This window comes from Lissotriton vulgaris, chromosome 8, assembly GCF_964263255.1.
Source record: "Lissotriton vulgaris chromosome 8, aLisVul1.2, whole genome shotgun sequence".
Taxonomy (NCBI): domain Eukaryota; kingdom Metazoa; phylum Chordata; class Amphibia; order Caudata; family Salamandridae; genus Lissotriton; species Lissotriton vulgaris.
Genome location: NC_141696.1, coordinates 1,296,013,317 through 1,296,030,644, shown reverse-complemented (window position 1 = coordinate 1,296,030,644; position 17,328 = coordinate 1,296,013,317). Strand labels below are relative to the sequence as shown.

At 43.8% G+C, this 17,328-nt stretch overlaps 1 protein-coding gene across 2 annotated transcripts in view; it reads right to left on the bottom strand.

Annotated features, from left to right (window-relative positions):
* Positions 1-4,811: 4,811 nt before the first annotated feature.
* RDX (radixin) overlaps positions 4,812-17,328 on the bottom strand; it is a 441,143-nt gene continuing 428,626 nt past the window's right edge. For both annotated transcript variants that reach the window (XM_086935225.1, XM_086935226.1), the window contains exon 14: positions 4,812-6,948. In XM_086935225.1, coding sequence (XP_086791351.1) covers positions 6,784-6,948 — 165 coding nt within the window. In that variant the 3' untranslated portion in view covers positions 4,812-6,783. The remainder of the gene's footprint in view (positions 6,949-17,328) is intronic.

Sequence of the window (17,328 nt, the reverse complement as noted above, 5' to 3'; positions counted from 1 at the left end):
AAACCACGTCCCTTAGCTCCTCTGAAAGGGATGTTCCTATATTGAAGAGAACCTAAGGACTTAACAGTGTCCATATAATTTTTGATAGAGAGAAGCACATCTATGAGTTTTCCAAATAAGGCTTCCTCATTATATACCATATCCATAACTGACGTTTGGACCGCTGGTCTAAATGTGGTTGCCTTTAACCACCCCTGTTGATGTAATACAGCTGCCCATGCTAGTTGAAGCAAACTTGTATTGGCTATGTCCATAGTACAATCGACAGTTTCAGAGGCTGCATGTTCTCCTTCTGTGACTATCTTTCTTGCCTCCTGTTGCCTGTCTTCCAGGATAAGATCTAGTAGGGAAGTCATATCACACCACATTTGTCTGTCGTAACGCCAGACGATGGCCAAAGCGTTGGCTGCTTTGAAATTGGTTGCAGTCATGGTGGAGAAACACTTTCCAATAAAATCAAGTTTACGTCCTTCCTTATCAGGAGTGGAGATCGGGGTACATGGGATTTTAGACCTCCTTTTTACTGCCTGTGAGATTACAGAATCCAGTTTCGGATGTCCAGTTAAATAAGGAGGATTTTCCGGGGCTCTAATGTTTCTCAATGCGAGCTAGTACTGGTGGTATTGATGCTGGGGTTGGCATTTTTACACCCTCTTACCAAATGTAGTCAATGACAGGTATTGTGCACACTGACTTTCTGGTTTCCTCTTTAAAGTCATACAGGAAGCATTCTGTACGCTAAACCTTCATGGGGAGATGAAATCTATCAGAGGCTCTCTCCATCAAGTTGTGGAAACCACCTATATCTTCTGGTGGATAGTCCGCTGGATGCAACAGAAATGATGACGTAGGGATAACCTAGTTGCCCCAGGGGTCAACAGATGGATCTAGGATCTCGCCCTCTTCACGTTCTTCATCTGAAGAGAAATGGTCAACAGGAACAGTCTCCTGCGGAACTGTAGGCGTCAATGGAGAAATGAGTTTTTCAGGTATTTGCACCAGTAATTCTTTGGGAACCTCTTGAGGTGGAAATCTTTGCTTGTAATATGCAAGCATAGTTTGCAGATCTTGGATCAAAGTTGGAGGCAGATGAGCCATTTGCCTATGACTATGTTCTTGGTATTCATAGTGATAGTGGTGCCAGGTATGGCTGGTAGTATTGCTGTTCTTCATACTCACCATCATCAAAGTCCTGGCATTTTATGTGCAGCTCTGATAGACTGTGCGCTGCTCCGTAAATCCCATCTTCCTCCTCTTCATCCTCTTAAGATTCCTGAAGGTCCAACAAATTCAATGGAGAAATTTTACTATAGGCTGACATATGCGGATAAAAGAACTTTTTTGATACTTTAACCATCGTCAACAATGGCGTCAATGGGCTTCCAGTAACCGCCGCTGAAAAACCTGCAGCCGACGGTATAATGGTCGTCGGGTTCATAGTCGACGGACTCGTCGACTGTGTTGAAATTGATGGACTGGTCATCGATGAAACCTTCGTAGACGGTGTCTTAGATGGCGTCAATGAAGACGTCAACGGTGTCTTAGATGGTTTTATTGAAATTCTCACTGTTCGTCAGCATCGGCGACATCTTCGTTGACGGTGTGGGTCCAGAAATAACCATGGTTGTCGCTGTGACGGATGTAGATGGGGCAGTCGACATGATTGTGAAAACTCGCTGTTGTTGCAGACCCAGAGGACGTCTTAGACTGTCGTCGTGGATTTTTCCATCCTGTCCTTACCAAGTTCAGATGAAGATGTTCTGTGTTTCTTCTCTTTCCTCAGAGGGATAGAAGAGACAGAGGTTGAAGGTTCGGAGGAGACTTTAGAGGGCTTATCCTTACTTGAACTCTTCCTATCTGGAGAGGGTTTAAGGTGTGTCCTGCCCTCTCCAGAGCCTTTTTGCTTAGACTTGGATCTTTTGTGAGATCTGGGCAATCCATCATTTTCCTCATCAGACAACTTCTGGTGCCTGGTGGATTGTAACCACAGAAGCAACCTTCCTTCTCTGCCTCTCAAGGTCTTGCTAGAGAAAGTGCGACAGATTTTACACTGCTTTACCTCATGGGATAGATGAAGTCAATAGATGCAGTCCTTGTGAGGATTATCAACGTGAACCCTCTTTTTGCCACAGGTCTTGCAGGGCCTAAAGAGTCCTATTTTGTCAGACATTATGAGAAGAGTTTTGAAGAAAAAACCTGAAAGGTAGAGAAAAAAAACTGAGCAGAGCTCAGGGAGACTCCCTTCACACACGACGTGCAGTGAAAACCTGAGGGAAACTGCCTCTGCTGGGAAGGTTCTAGAGGGTTCTAACAGCCGATTGGCAGCTTTCAGCTTTTGGTCCTTTTTGAAAAAGGATATAAATAGGTTATGCTAGCATGGCTCATGGCCATTGTCGCCTATGGCAGTTCTGGAAAACTGCTTGTTTATTATACTGTGGGACTCCTCTCGACGACTAGTAATGATTCAGGCATGTGAATCTATGAAAGATACCCCAATACTGGATAATATGGAGTTTATAAAAGTTCAGTATTAACCTGTGGCTTTCATGCTAGATTGATTCATTCAGATGGAGCTATCCACTAGAGAAATAATCAGGCTGGATTTTGGCCTGGCCAAGATTCAAACTTGGGACGTGAGATCACCACGTGTGTCGATGACCAGCATTTTACTAGATTTCCAATCTTGGTGAAGTTTTAACATAGGTAACCCAGTTAAATTAAAATAAACTAGCTTAAATTTGGAATTTAAAAAATAAAGAAATTATGCTTAGATATGCTATGTTCAAAATATATTTAGAAAGAGTTTGGGGTCCTGCAAAAAGTAAGAAATGTTCTAACGTGTATGAGCATTAATAAAAATTAAGTTATGAAGAGTGCAGTGCTTGGAGCCACTCCGTATTCACGACTATTTAGATCCAACCTGTGACCCTTTAACTTATTCTGGGTGTTGTCAGTCTCTCACCTGCAACATGGTTTCAATCCTAGCCAGAGCTGGTTAATTACATTTAAGAACAATCAAGCAGATATTCTCAGTGCTTGCCTTTACTCAGAGTCTAAGCTGTAATAGCTTTTGTCCTCTCAGAAAATGACTGAATTTAACATACTTATGTTTGCACCAATACAAGTTATATTGACTTCAGAAGGCTGTGACCCGCCTGGTAGTGAATTTATACCACTAGGTTCAAAATTCAGCGGCAATCATTCCTACGCTGGTAACCAGTGTACAGAAGAAAAGATTTAAAGACGCACTGTACTGTCCACCAGCATTAGGCCTGTGTTACGTATTCATAAAAAACAACATAACACTAATAGGCAATCAACTTCCCCCTACCTTGCCACCGGTTGTCAGATGCTAGAGACCATAGAGAAAGTTTCATAAAAAGGTGGCAAAGCGTTTCTTGCACAGGCAGACATTGCAAGGAATGTTCAATCCAAACAGGTAAGAGCCAATGACTATTGTCTCGTTACAGTTGTGTTCAAAGTTTTTTGTGAAGCGGACAAACTAGATCGCTTTATGGACATATAAAACTATGAGTGATTTAGAACTAGGTGTGAAGCTGTGTTTTACCGGTTGCTTTCTGAAAGTAGACGAAGGTGGTTAGGTGTGAAAGTAGAAGGGTAATGTATTCCACGGTCTAGCAGTAGCCTTCTCTCCAGAACAGTCTTTACATTTAGTGGTAATAAAGCGATAGGGAAATCTGAAGATCTTAAGGAGCGAGTAGGAATTTTAAGTTCAACATAGGAAAATAAGAATTATTTTAAATTGCCATATGGACAACCACAGATTGAAACGGAATACTTTTTTATATTGGGGAGAGGGGTATATACTTAAAGTGTAGGGGATAAGTAGTGCTCTTTTTTTAATCTGTGCACAGCATGGTGGCCACATTGTTACAGGCAATCAAATATTTTCTCAGCTGCTTCCAAAGACATGTTATCAAATTCAATCTTAACCATAGGAACAGTATGGTGTGAGTGAAGGGAATGAAGAAGGCGCCATAAAACCTTTAGGCGAAAGAAGGAGGATCTGGACAGTGCTGTTAAATAGAGGTTCTAAAAAGAGCTCATCGTCTGGTATTCCTATTTGACACATGTGCTGCAACTGTTACCTCTCCTCTCCATCCAATTGTAAAGCGCTCCGATATCCCTCAGGATCATGTTCGTGCTATGTAAAACTTTATAAATAAATAAAAGAAAACGTCCAAATTCCAGACAGCCTTAACTGGAGGGGTGGGGTTCAGACAGTGGTCACTCAACTGTATTGCATTAACACCTTGGCTGCTAGGTGTTTTCCCCTCCCGTGCTGACTTTTGATTATTTCCATTGTTTCATGACGAGCTCAGCTCGTCACCAGCACAGCTCAACCGTGCATCATGACGAGCTGAGCTCGTCATGAGCATGGGAAGGGTTAAGGATAGGCACCACTGGAAAGAAAAATGTTAGTGGACTTCTTTAGTACTGGAGTGATCACTGCTGTTTTGCATGATACAGGGATCACTACTCCAGTATTACAGAAAGTGACGATATTATAGTTTTGTGTGCTGCCTTGGTCACTGTAACAAGACCAACCATGCATCCTACACCACAAAGAGACAAGCTTGATGGTATATACTCATCAATAGATCAAGAACAAACAATGCAAAAACGTTAAGCTACATCCCCACCCAATGTTTTTATCTAGGGACTACTATAGTTGTCATATCCTTTAACTCGATCATTGGCAAATTGCCGGTATAGAGGACACAAAAACATACAGCAACCTAAAGCTCTGCTACTAAGAGGCATTCATAAATCATGACAAATCTCAGAAAGACAGAACTGTATGTTTTTATTGTTAACGAGAATGCGGTGTAAATATTTGGAACTGCAGTTTAACTGGACAACGTAAAACATAATGATATGAGGAAAAGCATGTTTATAGTAAATAAATCTGAATGTCCCCCCTACTGCTTGGGAGACCTGGTAAAGACAATATACCTTTAGAGAAAATGTATAAATTACAAATGGCCATTCTGTCTTGCTCACCGAAAACATAGCTGTGCAAATGGATTGTATCCACAATGAAGCTTAGGAATTGTTGATCATGAATGCAAAATGCAATAACCGCCATTTCCCCAACACTGATAACTGATTAATATACTTTTGCACACACATTAGGGAAACTAATTCAGAGCACAGTATTTCATCTGCTATGGCAAACACTTTGGAAAAACAAACTCTCATGCTTCAATGTGCAAACTTTGTGATATATTTCCTGCTCTTTTAGGCACTGCAAAGAGAAACAATTCACAAGGCAGTGTACTGAAGCATGTGCATACCATTCTTTAAGTCTAACCTACGTATTTGTATTTGCAGCCCAGCAAACTAACTAGGACATTATCTTTTCTTAGCACAAAATTGACCTAATGCCAAAGCGCACATATTTTTCATAGTAATCGGACTATTGTGCATGAAAGATATTTAACAGCATGGCAATTTTGTAATAAGAATTGATAAACGCTTGTTTCTGAGTGCATAATACCGAACGTAAGAGCTGACCCAACTTGAGCGAAAGTAAGGCTTTTCTTTCTGAAAATGCTACAGCGAGTAAATACTTTGAAAGAATTCAAGATTGTTACAGTCGAACGAAAAACCAAGATATGACCAAATTTTCTGAAAACAAAGTGATTTCTGTAAACAGATATTTCCACCTCATCTTTAATACGTTAAGGAAATGGACCATTATTAATACTATGAACAAGGCCACAATTCTACGGTCTGCTCCACTGAGAAGCAAAGTTATGCTCCCCAGGCATGTGCAGGATAAGAAAAGCATTTAGTACGGAAAGTCCCATACGCAAACATATATTTTACACTTCTCTTGATATAGAACCTGTGACATTTCAATATCACATTCTTTTACAAACAGTGCTTAGCGCTATAAAAATATGCTACGATTAAAGGCAATCTGAAAAGTAAAAAGGTCCGTAACTTCCTACGGTATTACACCACAGACTTATAAAGCTACACTCAAGCAGTCTGAGTGCAGTGTTTGAAGAACCGGTCATCACCTGTGCAATGTTGAGGTAGTAAACTGCCCCCTCCCTGGGAGTGATGGTTTTATATCCTCGCTGGGCAGAAAGGTCTGGCTTATCGCCTTTTTGATACAATGCTCTGCGCTCAGTCTCGCCTGCAATTTTACATACCGGAGTAGGTATTGATGACAAGCAACAGGTCAAAGAGAGACGAGTGCAGTTAGTTAAAATGTCAGTTATAATAACTATCTGTTAGCCAGACCTTTTTGAAAAGACAGACATAGAAAACTCTCAATGATGACAGGTCATGAAACAACAAGCACTTCTGCTAGGAAATAAAAGCATAAGAGATTATTAAAAGAAAAAAAATCAGCAGCCTCAAACGTGTTATGCCGGGAAACCAAACATAAAATTATACCTTGTACATTTACTTCGGTTTTGGGTCTAGGCTACATAAAATGTCTGTTAAAATTCTTTTCAATAACACTTTACATATGTCAGCATTGATAATTAGTGCCAATCTTCAGGAGGAGGAACCACAGCAATGCAAATGAACAGCTGATATGAGATCATTAATAGATCGGAAAGTTGACATCATAAGGCCTGGTTGTTGAATGGCTTTATGGCAATTGTTTTTCTTAACCACCACAGTCAAACTGGTACAAGTGCTTTGGCAAAGGTGGGGGGTGATCCTTTTAGCTCTGCAAAGGCCTGCTTTGTTTTCCTCTGCCGGCGGGTTCAGCTTTACAAAGAACACATTAAAAAAATCTCACATGGACTCAAATTCATCAATGCGTTGCTTTGTGTTTCCTTGTCGGATCTGTCGGAGAGTCTTGTATTTGTCACGGCCAGCTTTAACGTTCTCAGCATGAAGGACATCGTTTTGAGTTTTCTTAGTATCATCCCTGGCATGGGCCAACTCTGAACTCAGTGCCTGCAAAGAAGAGTAGAAAGCATATGAATACGATAAGGACCTTTATATTCCAGAGGGTCTTAATCAAACAAATGATTTCTTCACAGGTGTGAACTACTCTTGGGAAAAAATAGCATCAGCTCCTTAAAACATATGGCCCCGAGTACTGCCCATAGGTTTCAGCAGAACCATATAGCGCTGTGACAAAGCATACTCGTAAATTACAAACATGAACATTTAAGAATGAAACAAAATTAGGGAGGGCATGTAATTCACCATTAATATGTCACATGCTGACAGTAACGGTTTCTGAAGAATACTTTGGCTGTATTAATACAACTGCGCACAAAGATAAAAAGCGTGGCTGGTGTACCAGCGTCCAATGAATCCCACACACAGGGTGTTACATTAAATGCAGCTACATCCAAGGTACTCCAAGCATCCTGATACAGTAGTAGTCTATCCCCGGCCCTATCATCCTCGATCTTTAGGTGCATGAGTCACAACGATAGTGTGAGCAATACCTGAACATTCAACGGAACCTTTTTAGGTCTCACTTGCGAGAGATTATGCATACAGCAATGGGCTTGCAGCGCGCCCATTACATGGCATTTGTTGGCTTCACTGTCACTCATGTGTTTCCTTTTTACCTGGCAAGCTGGCTTCGCTTCCTCCTCTTCTGGCTGCTGAATGGACCAAGAACTGAATACTTCAGCTTGATTGTGGTCCTTCCTCTGAATGCACGAGATTGAGGCACTACTTATTTTTGTCTTCATCCATGGCACCCTTGTTGAACCTTTTGCCATTTGCAGATGTGTTTTACTATGCCGCACACACGTCAAAGAAGCCCTTGGCTCCTTTGAAACTTTGCTCCTTTGAAATGGAGGTTTGTGACAACAGATTTTTGCCAAATGGCTGATTCGTTTTTTTAATTTTCCACGCTTGGGAGGATTAACTGATTACAAGGGTGTTGAGCCAATCCCTAACAAGCATGGCAAAGCCAAAAGGACTCACCTTTGAGACAATTGGCTCGGCCATTGCCTTTTGCTCATGCTGTATACCAAGGGCATTGCAGACTTTGGAAATGATTTATAGCTACACTGTATAGCAGCAGAGCTAATCATAAAAGGGCTATGATGCATTCAGCACTAATTCACTTAAAGTGCATTAGCCCAGCCTGCATCATAGCGCTTTTACAATTGGTTTTGGCCACACCTCAAAGCATTCACGCGGTTGTACAGTATGGGTACAAAACATTGCCACGGTCCATAGTGCTTACACATGTATCCTATTGGCTTTGCTCATTTTTGTTTTAAGCTTCTAACTTCTGAGATCACCCAGCTGCAGCATCCCGGATATATAAATTCTTAGTTCACTATACCCACCCAATTTCCAATGAGGCAAATAAGTCCTCAGTCCTCAGAAACAGTATACACAAGCCTTCAAGGGAACTGCTCTGTGTAGCTTGGATTTTGTCTTTAACAGGAGTGTAACCCATAAACCATGTTGAGATTAGGGTAGGTATGTAAAATAAACAACATTATCTAAACTGGTATAGTTAAGGAAGGCAATTTGGCATGCAAGTACAATACTTTACACGAAAAGGAGAGGCCAGGAGACTGTAGGTTAATTTTTTCGAAAGTGCATTAAGAATTATGTATTTAGGAAAGAATTAGACATAAATAAACATACAGTTATATCAGCACTATAAACAGTAAATGCGTGTACAACCCAAATTGGACTTGGTGCTAGTTTGTGTAGGTGACACAAAAAGCGGTGACGCAAGTGACAATTAGTGGTCAGCGGACGAGAACGGTGCAGTGTGCTAATGTGAGCAGATATATACAGTGAATAGGGCGGTTCCAGGCACAGATTAACAAATGGGGAAAGAATTGGTAATGTTTTTCTGGAACCACCGAGGCTGCGCCTTTAGTTGCGCTGAAGGGTTGACGGCGTTTCGATCCGGTTACTACGGATCATCATCAGGACAGGGTTGTATAAATTGTCATAGTGCTTGGTAGAAACCGAAGAACTACGTCACATGTGGCGGTTTTCCTCCCATGTGGCGGTTTTCCTCCCCCCCGGATTAATTCATCCACACACCGCACACAGCTGTGGCGGTGCAACCTTCAAATTAGACCAGACATGACCCCAGATCCACTCGACTGGCCCGTATTCCTTTCCGCACACGCCTGTGGCGGCCTCCCCAGAAATTACCTCCTACACACCGCGCACATCCGTGGCGGTGCAACTTTCTTTGCGGTTCGCACACAGTTTCTTCGATAGGACACAATCGGAAGGTTTTCCAGGCCGTCTATTCCACACCGGGACGCGGTTCTCCGGTTTCTTCCAAGCACTGACAATTTATACAACCCTGTCCTGATGATGATCCGTAGTAACAGGATCGAAACGCAGTTGACCCTTCAGCGCAACTAAAGGCGCAGCCTCGGTGATTTCACAAAATCATTACCAATTCTTTCCCCATTTGTTAATCTGTGTCTGGAACCACCCTATTCATTGTATATATCTGCTCACATTCGCACACTGCGCTGTTCTCGTCCGCTGACCACTAATTGTCACTTGCGTCGCCACTTTTCGTGTCACCTACACAAACTAGCACTGAGTCCAATTTGGGTTGTACACGCATTTACTGTTTACAGTGCTGATATTACTGTATGTTTATGTCTAATTCTTTCCTAAATACATGATGCTTAATGCACTTTCTAAAAAAATCAACCTAGAGTCTCCTGGCATCTCCTTTTCGTGTAAAGTATTGTACTTGCATGCCAAACTGCCTTCCTGAACTATACCAGTTGAGATACTGTTGACTGTGTAGCTTGGAGGCTGCTGCTACAAGAGTCATCCTCCACATACAAAAGACAGAGCACTGTTTTACGGCTTTTGAGCAAGAGTGGCACCTCAAGAGCGTTCTGTTGCTGACAGCAAATCGGGCTGTACTTGCATCACTTACCATGGCCACAAGTACACAACACACAGTCCGAGATCAGACAAAGTAACAATCTCAGAGAAGAGGTATACGGTCTCAACCAAAATCAAGTAGACAAAGTTTCACAAGGAACTAGCACATACTTATTGTAACAAATTGGTTACTAGTTGAGGGAGGTGACCACCCACCTCAAGTAATAATCACAATCCTTATTAGGGTGAACCCTTAAAGTCACTAAATTAACCTGAGTCCCCACCCCTTGTCTCACTCCCCCGCTGGCTATGGTAGTACAGAGCAGACAGGCCCACCTTACAACAAAGTGTAAGTATTACTGCAGTACCAAACCCGTGATAAAGTCACAACACAATAAAAATCCCATTTGTAGAAAATCCCATGTGTAAAACAATAGAGTACATTCTAATAAACCAAACAACAAAATGATAAAAAATCCAATAATGGGAACGTGCAACGTGATTTTTTTAAAGTGAAAAAAAAACCCAAAAAGAGTAAAGCAACAATTACAGTCAACCGGTCGTGGTAGACCAGGATTTAGGAGCAACTTGAGGGCGACCGCAGTGGGGCATGACTTATGTACAGAAACCACGTTACCCATTATTTATGATGAAATTGATCCACATATGTTGGGTAAATGTAATGCAATCATGAGGACATGCATCTTTTGGGATTTAAATGTAAATTGTTGATACAGTTATCGTGGATACGGTTTTTGATATGATTTGCACTGTCTATTAACCGTGATATCATGATGAGCCGAACGTATACTGTGGATACAGTATTTCTCATTTGAATTGTGTTCATGTTTTTAGCCTGCAGTGCTTGGTACTCGTTTTCAAGTTATAAATTATTACTTATCGTCAAGATGTAATTCCCACAGCGACAACTAGCTGCTGACACACCCCCTTCCTTCCCCACCAACCCTGCTTCATAGATACCACGCGCGCAGCGTCACGTCGTTACCTAGAAACGAACGTGCTCTACGCACGCGCTGGTTCTCTACACCCGCCTCGCCGTACTCAAGTTTGATGCAGCTATCGACTTCCAAGAGCGAGATAACTCCCGACCATCTTGATCGACGCGATAGGTAAGAGATCGGGAATTCGAGCGTTACATTACTATTGCCGCCCGATCCTTAAATACACCTCCCATAGCACCGAGCAGAGGGCACACACTCCTCGCCTTCCGGCGCACCGATGCACCGCTCACCGGCGTTAACAGGGATCACCGTCTGATCCGGTTGTTTCGTATTACACGATTCGATCAATCGGTACCGTTTTTAATCGCACTATGACTGCCCGCATATGCCCTGGCACTTGTTCCATACCATAGCATTGATCACCCGTCACCATTATTTAGGACACTATGACCGCCCGCATATGCCTCGGCAATTTCCTTGACACTATCATGGTATTTCGAGGGTAACATCACAGCCTACTCACACCCTACTCCTACAGGTCCAAGAATCGGTTAGACCACCTGCAGGATTTTTATTTCACGAATCTCATTTTTTAACTTGAGCACCCCTGAGCATGTCTGTTAGCCCCCACTAGGGTTTAACTTCACGAACTGCATGGCTTTAAGCTAAGTACCCTTGAACATGTGTGGCAATCCCCGCCACATCCTCACATTTAACCTCCATCCCCACAGATGCGAGAGGCCATTGAGCCACACTAGATCAACCTGAGGAAACCCTGCCTTGATCTTGAAGTGAGTACCGTGATTTATTCCCATTACACCTTGTTGTGCCACCCAGCTCGACACCCCCAGTCTCTCTGATACCTGGTCTCTCCTTTTCCTGCAGACTGTCCTTCCCTTTCTGTCTTGAGAAAGACCCGCCGGGACCACCTACAGGGGTACAAAAGGGGGTGGTGATGGACGGAGCATCTGAATCAAATACTCACACCCAGTCAAAAGATCTGGGTTCAATCCATCACCGTTCTTTAGCCCACTCTGCCACCCCAGTTCAGACATGGCTATATGCAAATCAGTCTGACCCTGTGCCTCATGGGAACAGTCCAGCCTGCACTGCCAAGCCATGTCTTCCCTGGACCGGAAACAAGCTTCCGAGGACCGGTTTCTGGCATTCCAGCCGTCTTCAGCCCGGCTTGCTTGAATCCAGTGGCAAAGTGAGCAAGGGACTCACGTCTGAGCATACCCTGCCACACTTATGGCGGCCAAAAGCGGTACAAAAGGGGGTGGTGATGGACGGAGCATCTGAATCAATCAAACACTCACACCCAGTCAAAAGATCTGGGTTCAATCCATCACCGTTCTTTAGCCCACTCTGCCACCCCAGTTCAGACATGGCTATATGCAAATCAGTCTGACCCTGTGCCTCATGGGAACAGTCCCGCCCGAACTGCCAAGCCATGTCTTCCCTGTACCGGAAACAAGCTTCCGAGGACCGGTTACTGGCATTCCAGCCGTCTTCAGCCCAGCTTGCTTGAATCCAGTGGCAAAGTGAGCAAGGGACTCACGTCTGAGCATACCCTGCCAGTGTCTAACCCAGGGTGGTGTGGAGTGCAAAAAAACGATGGATTTAGGCCCAGATCCTTGTAGTGGGGTGAATGTATGACATTGTTCTACATTCTGTCCATCAACTGTGTTTTTTGCAATTTTCACCCCGAGTGTGCTGGGTATACTCAGACGTGAGTCCAAGGCTCTCCACACCACTGGAGTCAAGCTATCCAGGTTGATGAAGGCTGATAGCCAGAAACCGGTCCTTGGATGCTTGATTCCGGTCTGGGAAAGACATGGCTTGGTAGTTCGGACTGGACTGTTCCCATGACAAGCAAGGTCAAGGCTGACTTTCACATGGCTGGGTCCAAACTGGGGTGGCATGGTAAGCAAAAGAATGATGGATTCGGATGGTACCCTGAGCGACTGTCAGTTGTTATACAAATCACAATCATTTCTCCAATCACCTTTCGTGTGTTACATTTGCCAACTGGGCCAAGGAAAATTGGCCTTAGGAGGATCAAGCAGGGAAAAGGTAACTTTCTAAAAGTTACTTTTCATTAATATTTATAAACAAGCATTGGCATAACCAATAGGTCTCGCCTTTGGGACTTTATAAGTGTTTACCCATGCAACAGTTGATGTTGTTGTACCAAGGATATTGTGCTGCATAACTAAATACTTATAAGGTCCCAAAGGCGAGACCTATTGGCTATGCCAATGCTTGTTTAATGTGAAAGGGTGAGTACCTGCACTGCTGCAATTCATTTAATGGGACAGTACTGGCACTTCTCAGGAGCAAACGGGTACTCTATATGGCGAGTACCAGTACTTCTGTATTGAAGCACTAAGATATACTGCCTGTCGCATTTTTAGGCTGACTGATATCTTAAATAGTTGGGGAGTGGGAGGAGCAGTATTTTACCACCTTAAACAGAGGTAAAAGAACAATATTATAACTATTAAGTAAAAACTCTAGAGTATGTACAACAAGTAAGGTAATGAGTGAGTCCACGTCGTTGCTTGTGATCTTTAGTTGTTTTTATTCATGATGCACTTGGTGTTCAAAACAGCCAACGCATTTCGCCCAGACATGGGCTTCTTCAGGGCAAGACAGGTGTGAGTGGGAGTGCCTCGAGGTAAGGTGGCCATCCAATATACATCTAGTCCGTCACGGGACAGAGGATTTGGGAGGTAAAAACCTCTAAGTGTTGTAGAAAAGGTGGTCCAAGATGATAGGAGAAAAAAGTAATCTGCCTCCGTTGGTCTGAGCCGTGCTAGGGATATGGGTATTTGTTTGGAGTGCTCAGTGTTCGGGCAGTTTTCAGCACCGTGCCGTCCTAGCTAAAGATGCTTTCGTAGGCTGTTTTGAACACCAAGTGCATCATAAATAAAAGCAACTACCTTACTTGTTGTACATACTCCAGAGTTTTTACTTTGCATATATTGCCTCTCATACCCCTGTGGAATAATTTAGTAATTTGTGGTCATGTGGCAGCTGGCCATCTGAGGTGGGCAAAATCCTACTACTTTTTGTGACTTGTCTTGGCAATGCAATCCTCTGCAACCCCACTACCTGTTTCGCCTACTAGTAGAGGTAAAAGAACGTCTCCTACTGGATTTCTTGTTTGATACGCTGCTTTTTGGAGAAAACTTAGCAGTATTTTTCGACCTAATGTAATTACAGACCACACAATAACATAACATAAAAAAAAACTAACAGTGCAAAACACAAATAATAGTCAAAATGCATCACAAATGTTCTTGTCAGCCTCACATGGTCACCATAACAAATCTGCTTTCATCATAAAAAAATATATTTGTGCCAAGCATTGCCTTATATGATCCACTGCTACACTATGTAATAGATCCAGCAGAAATGTTTTGTGATCCGGCTTTATAGTCAGGAGCACGGAACAAGAGCCGACCCTCTAATCTTAACACAGCTACTTCATCTGGGAAGTTCCACTGAATGGATCAGTCTTTGGGTGCAATGATGTGTGAACCCGCTGGGTGTTTTATAGTCAATTTCTCTAGTCGGTTACAACTTTGAGTGAAAGGAAACAAAGGCAGTAACCAGTAACATGCAAGGGAGATCTTGTGCTCCCCAAAACAAACTTAGTGGTAACCTTCCTGTGACCTCGGAGTGCATTCATTTCTAAATTCACTTACGCAAGTTCCTCAGCAGCCTAATGAGCTGCATTCCTTGTAGGAGCTTGTGACTGAATGGACTCAGGGAGCGAAATGCGGCACACCTAACAGACAGTCTGTGTGAAGTGCAAGTGCCCGTTGTCGTTACAAAACCAGCCTCTTGCCCTCGAGAGGTCGATTCATTTATCAGACATACAAGGAAGCCAGTTCCATTCTGAGCAAATAACCTTAAGGTGCCAAGCTCGCAAAGTTAATCGGACCAGCATGAATCCGGTCACTATTTGGCTACGATTCGTTCAGGATCACACAAGATATGCAAAATGTTTTGTAAGATTTTGAGAGTCAGGAATTCTAAATGTGTTCCTCAGGTAGATTTATGTGGAGAGAAAAACAAGTAAAGTGACATGATTATCGCAGTGACCACAATTAGTGCACAAACTGACACAGCCCACTGAACGGGACAAAAGCAACTCCAAACAAAGATGGCGTCGGCGTGCAGTCTACAAGAGTCTGTCCGTTGCCAGGCAATTAGGATACAAAAGCTGCGTTATCAGACCTGAGCGCGCACGCTCATTAAAGTAAACAAAGATGGCGTCGGGCTGTCGACATGGGCTGTCCTAAAAGTGGACAAGGCCTTAACCCAAAAGCCTGGTTGCCAATCACGTGCCCTCAGTTAACATAAAGGAGGACGATAGCCAATTAAAAAGAAGGGCGTGGCTTAAAGCCCCTTTCTGAAATCATATTGATTCCAAAAGCCCTCACATGGCAAGAGCAACGCATGCGCGCTGCTAACACTAGGCAAGACCTAAAAAGCAGATTTCACCATTGAGTTGGGCTTTTTAAAAAAAATCTTTTTATTAACAATTAACAAACAAAAGACACCAGGTGACAGCGAACAGTTCCATAAATGTCAGATATATAGGTCCATACATCAAACAATACATACAGAATGATGATCAAGGGATCACAGGGACTCGTGCGCCTCCTCTTCTTCCAAATTGGTCGGGGGCATACAGATGTCTCCGCTGTGGTGGTTCCAGTCTGCCCAAATCTTACCACACTTTTGGAGACAACCTCTAGAGGCATAGACTGATCTCTCCCTAAACATGCACCAGTCCATGTCTTCCGACCATTTCCTGACCCGTGGTGGCTGTCCCGCTCCCCACGGCTGAGCAATGTCGCGCTTGGCAACCATACACGCCAACGTTACCCACTGCTGCCTGTACGCACAAAGATTTGTGGGTTCCCAAACATTTGAAATACATCTATGCGCCTCTGTCCGTATCTCCACCCCAGAACCTCTCGCAGCTGATCATGAATCTCTACCCAATAAATCTGATCCTCCCTACAGTGCCACAAAATATGCATAAATGTGCCAGGTTCTCCACATCCCCTGCGACACTCCCCACTTTCTGACCTACCCATTAAAACCCGACGGGGTCCCGTGACATATGATCTGTGAAGACTTTAGCTGCACTAATCTGAGCCTCATCTGTATTGACACTACTCGTGGAGAGGAAACTGCCCCCCCCAATCCTCATCGTCCAACTCAATTCCATCTGCACTCAACTGAGTCCTAAGTAGGATCAGCGGGTCTTCAGAGTTATTGATGAGTTTCCTATATATTAGGGAGATGGTCTTCTCTGGGAGAAGACCATCCAACACACAATCTTCAAGGGGGGGAAGCATTTGGGAGTAGTGTGGCTATGGGGATATGTCCTATCGTGAAGATGATATTGCTGTTTGAGGGAATCGAACGTGTGAATTGTATATTTCCCCCAGAAGTCTTTAATCTGTGTAATCCCGATAATTTCCCACTTATCGAACCCCTTAGATTTCAAAAGGCTACCTAATCGCTCCGAACTCAATAGTGGGGTGGCGAGTGTTAATCTCCCATCCCACTTAAGGTGCTTATTGGCTGCGTGCCACACATGCCCAGCGTGTGCTGTAGGACCCGCAAGGTGAAACCGTCCCAATCTAGCATACAGTGCCCTGGTAATGTCGCCCCCGGGAGCTTGCCAACAGTCCATTGCATATCCGGGGTCCACTGTGGCCCGTATATTACGTGATTTAGTGCCGCCAACTGGGAAGCCCAGTAATATTTCCGCAGGTCTGGCATCCCTATTCCCCCATCATACCAGGGGAGAGTGAGCTTGGAAAAGGCAATGCGGGGCCTACCGTCCCAAAGAAGCTGTCTCTGGAGAGCCTCTATTTCCTTGAAATAAGCAGCAGGCATGGGGTCCATAGTGTTCTGGAGCACGTATAAAAATCGGGGAAGAGCCATCAGCTTGAAGATAACTGCTCTGCGCAAAAGAGACAGCAGAAGTGCCCGCACGCGCGTCACGTCTCTTAAGTTGGGCCAGAGGGGGACCCAGGTTGTTATCATATCATAATTTCGGGTCAAGTGTGACAGATACCAAGATAACGAAACCCCAACGGTTCGACCTGTATCGGGCAGGACAAAGAGCACCGACTTAGACCAGTTGATTGCAAACCCAGAGTACCTCCCAAATATGGCAAGCACATCCAGGAAACATATCAGGGAGTCCCTAGGATTTGTGATATAAAGCAGGATATCGTCAGCATACAACAAAATGTTGTCCTCCCAGTCACGAGTCCATAGTAGTCCTCGAATCAACCGGTTCCAACGAACCCACGCCGCGAGTGGCTCCAGGGCTAAAACAAACAAGAGCGGAGATAGGGGACATCCCGGTCTCGTGCCTCTGCCAAGGGGAAAGTCAGCGGACTTACGATTATTAACCAATACTCTGGTAAGGGGGTCGGTATACAATAGACACACCCAACCAACAAACTCTGGTCCAAAGCCC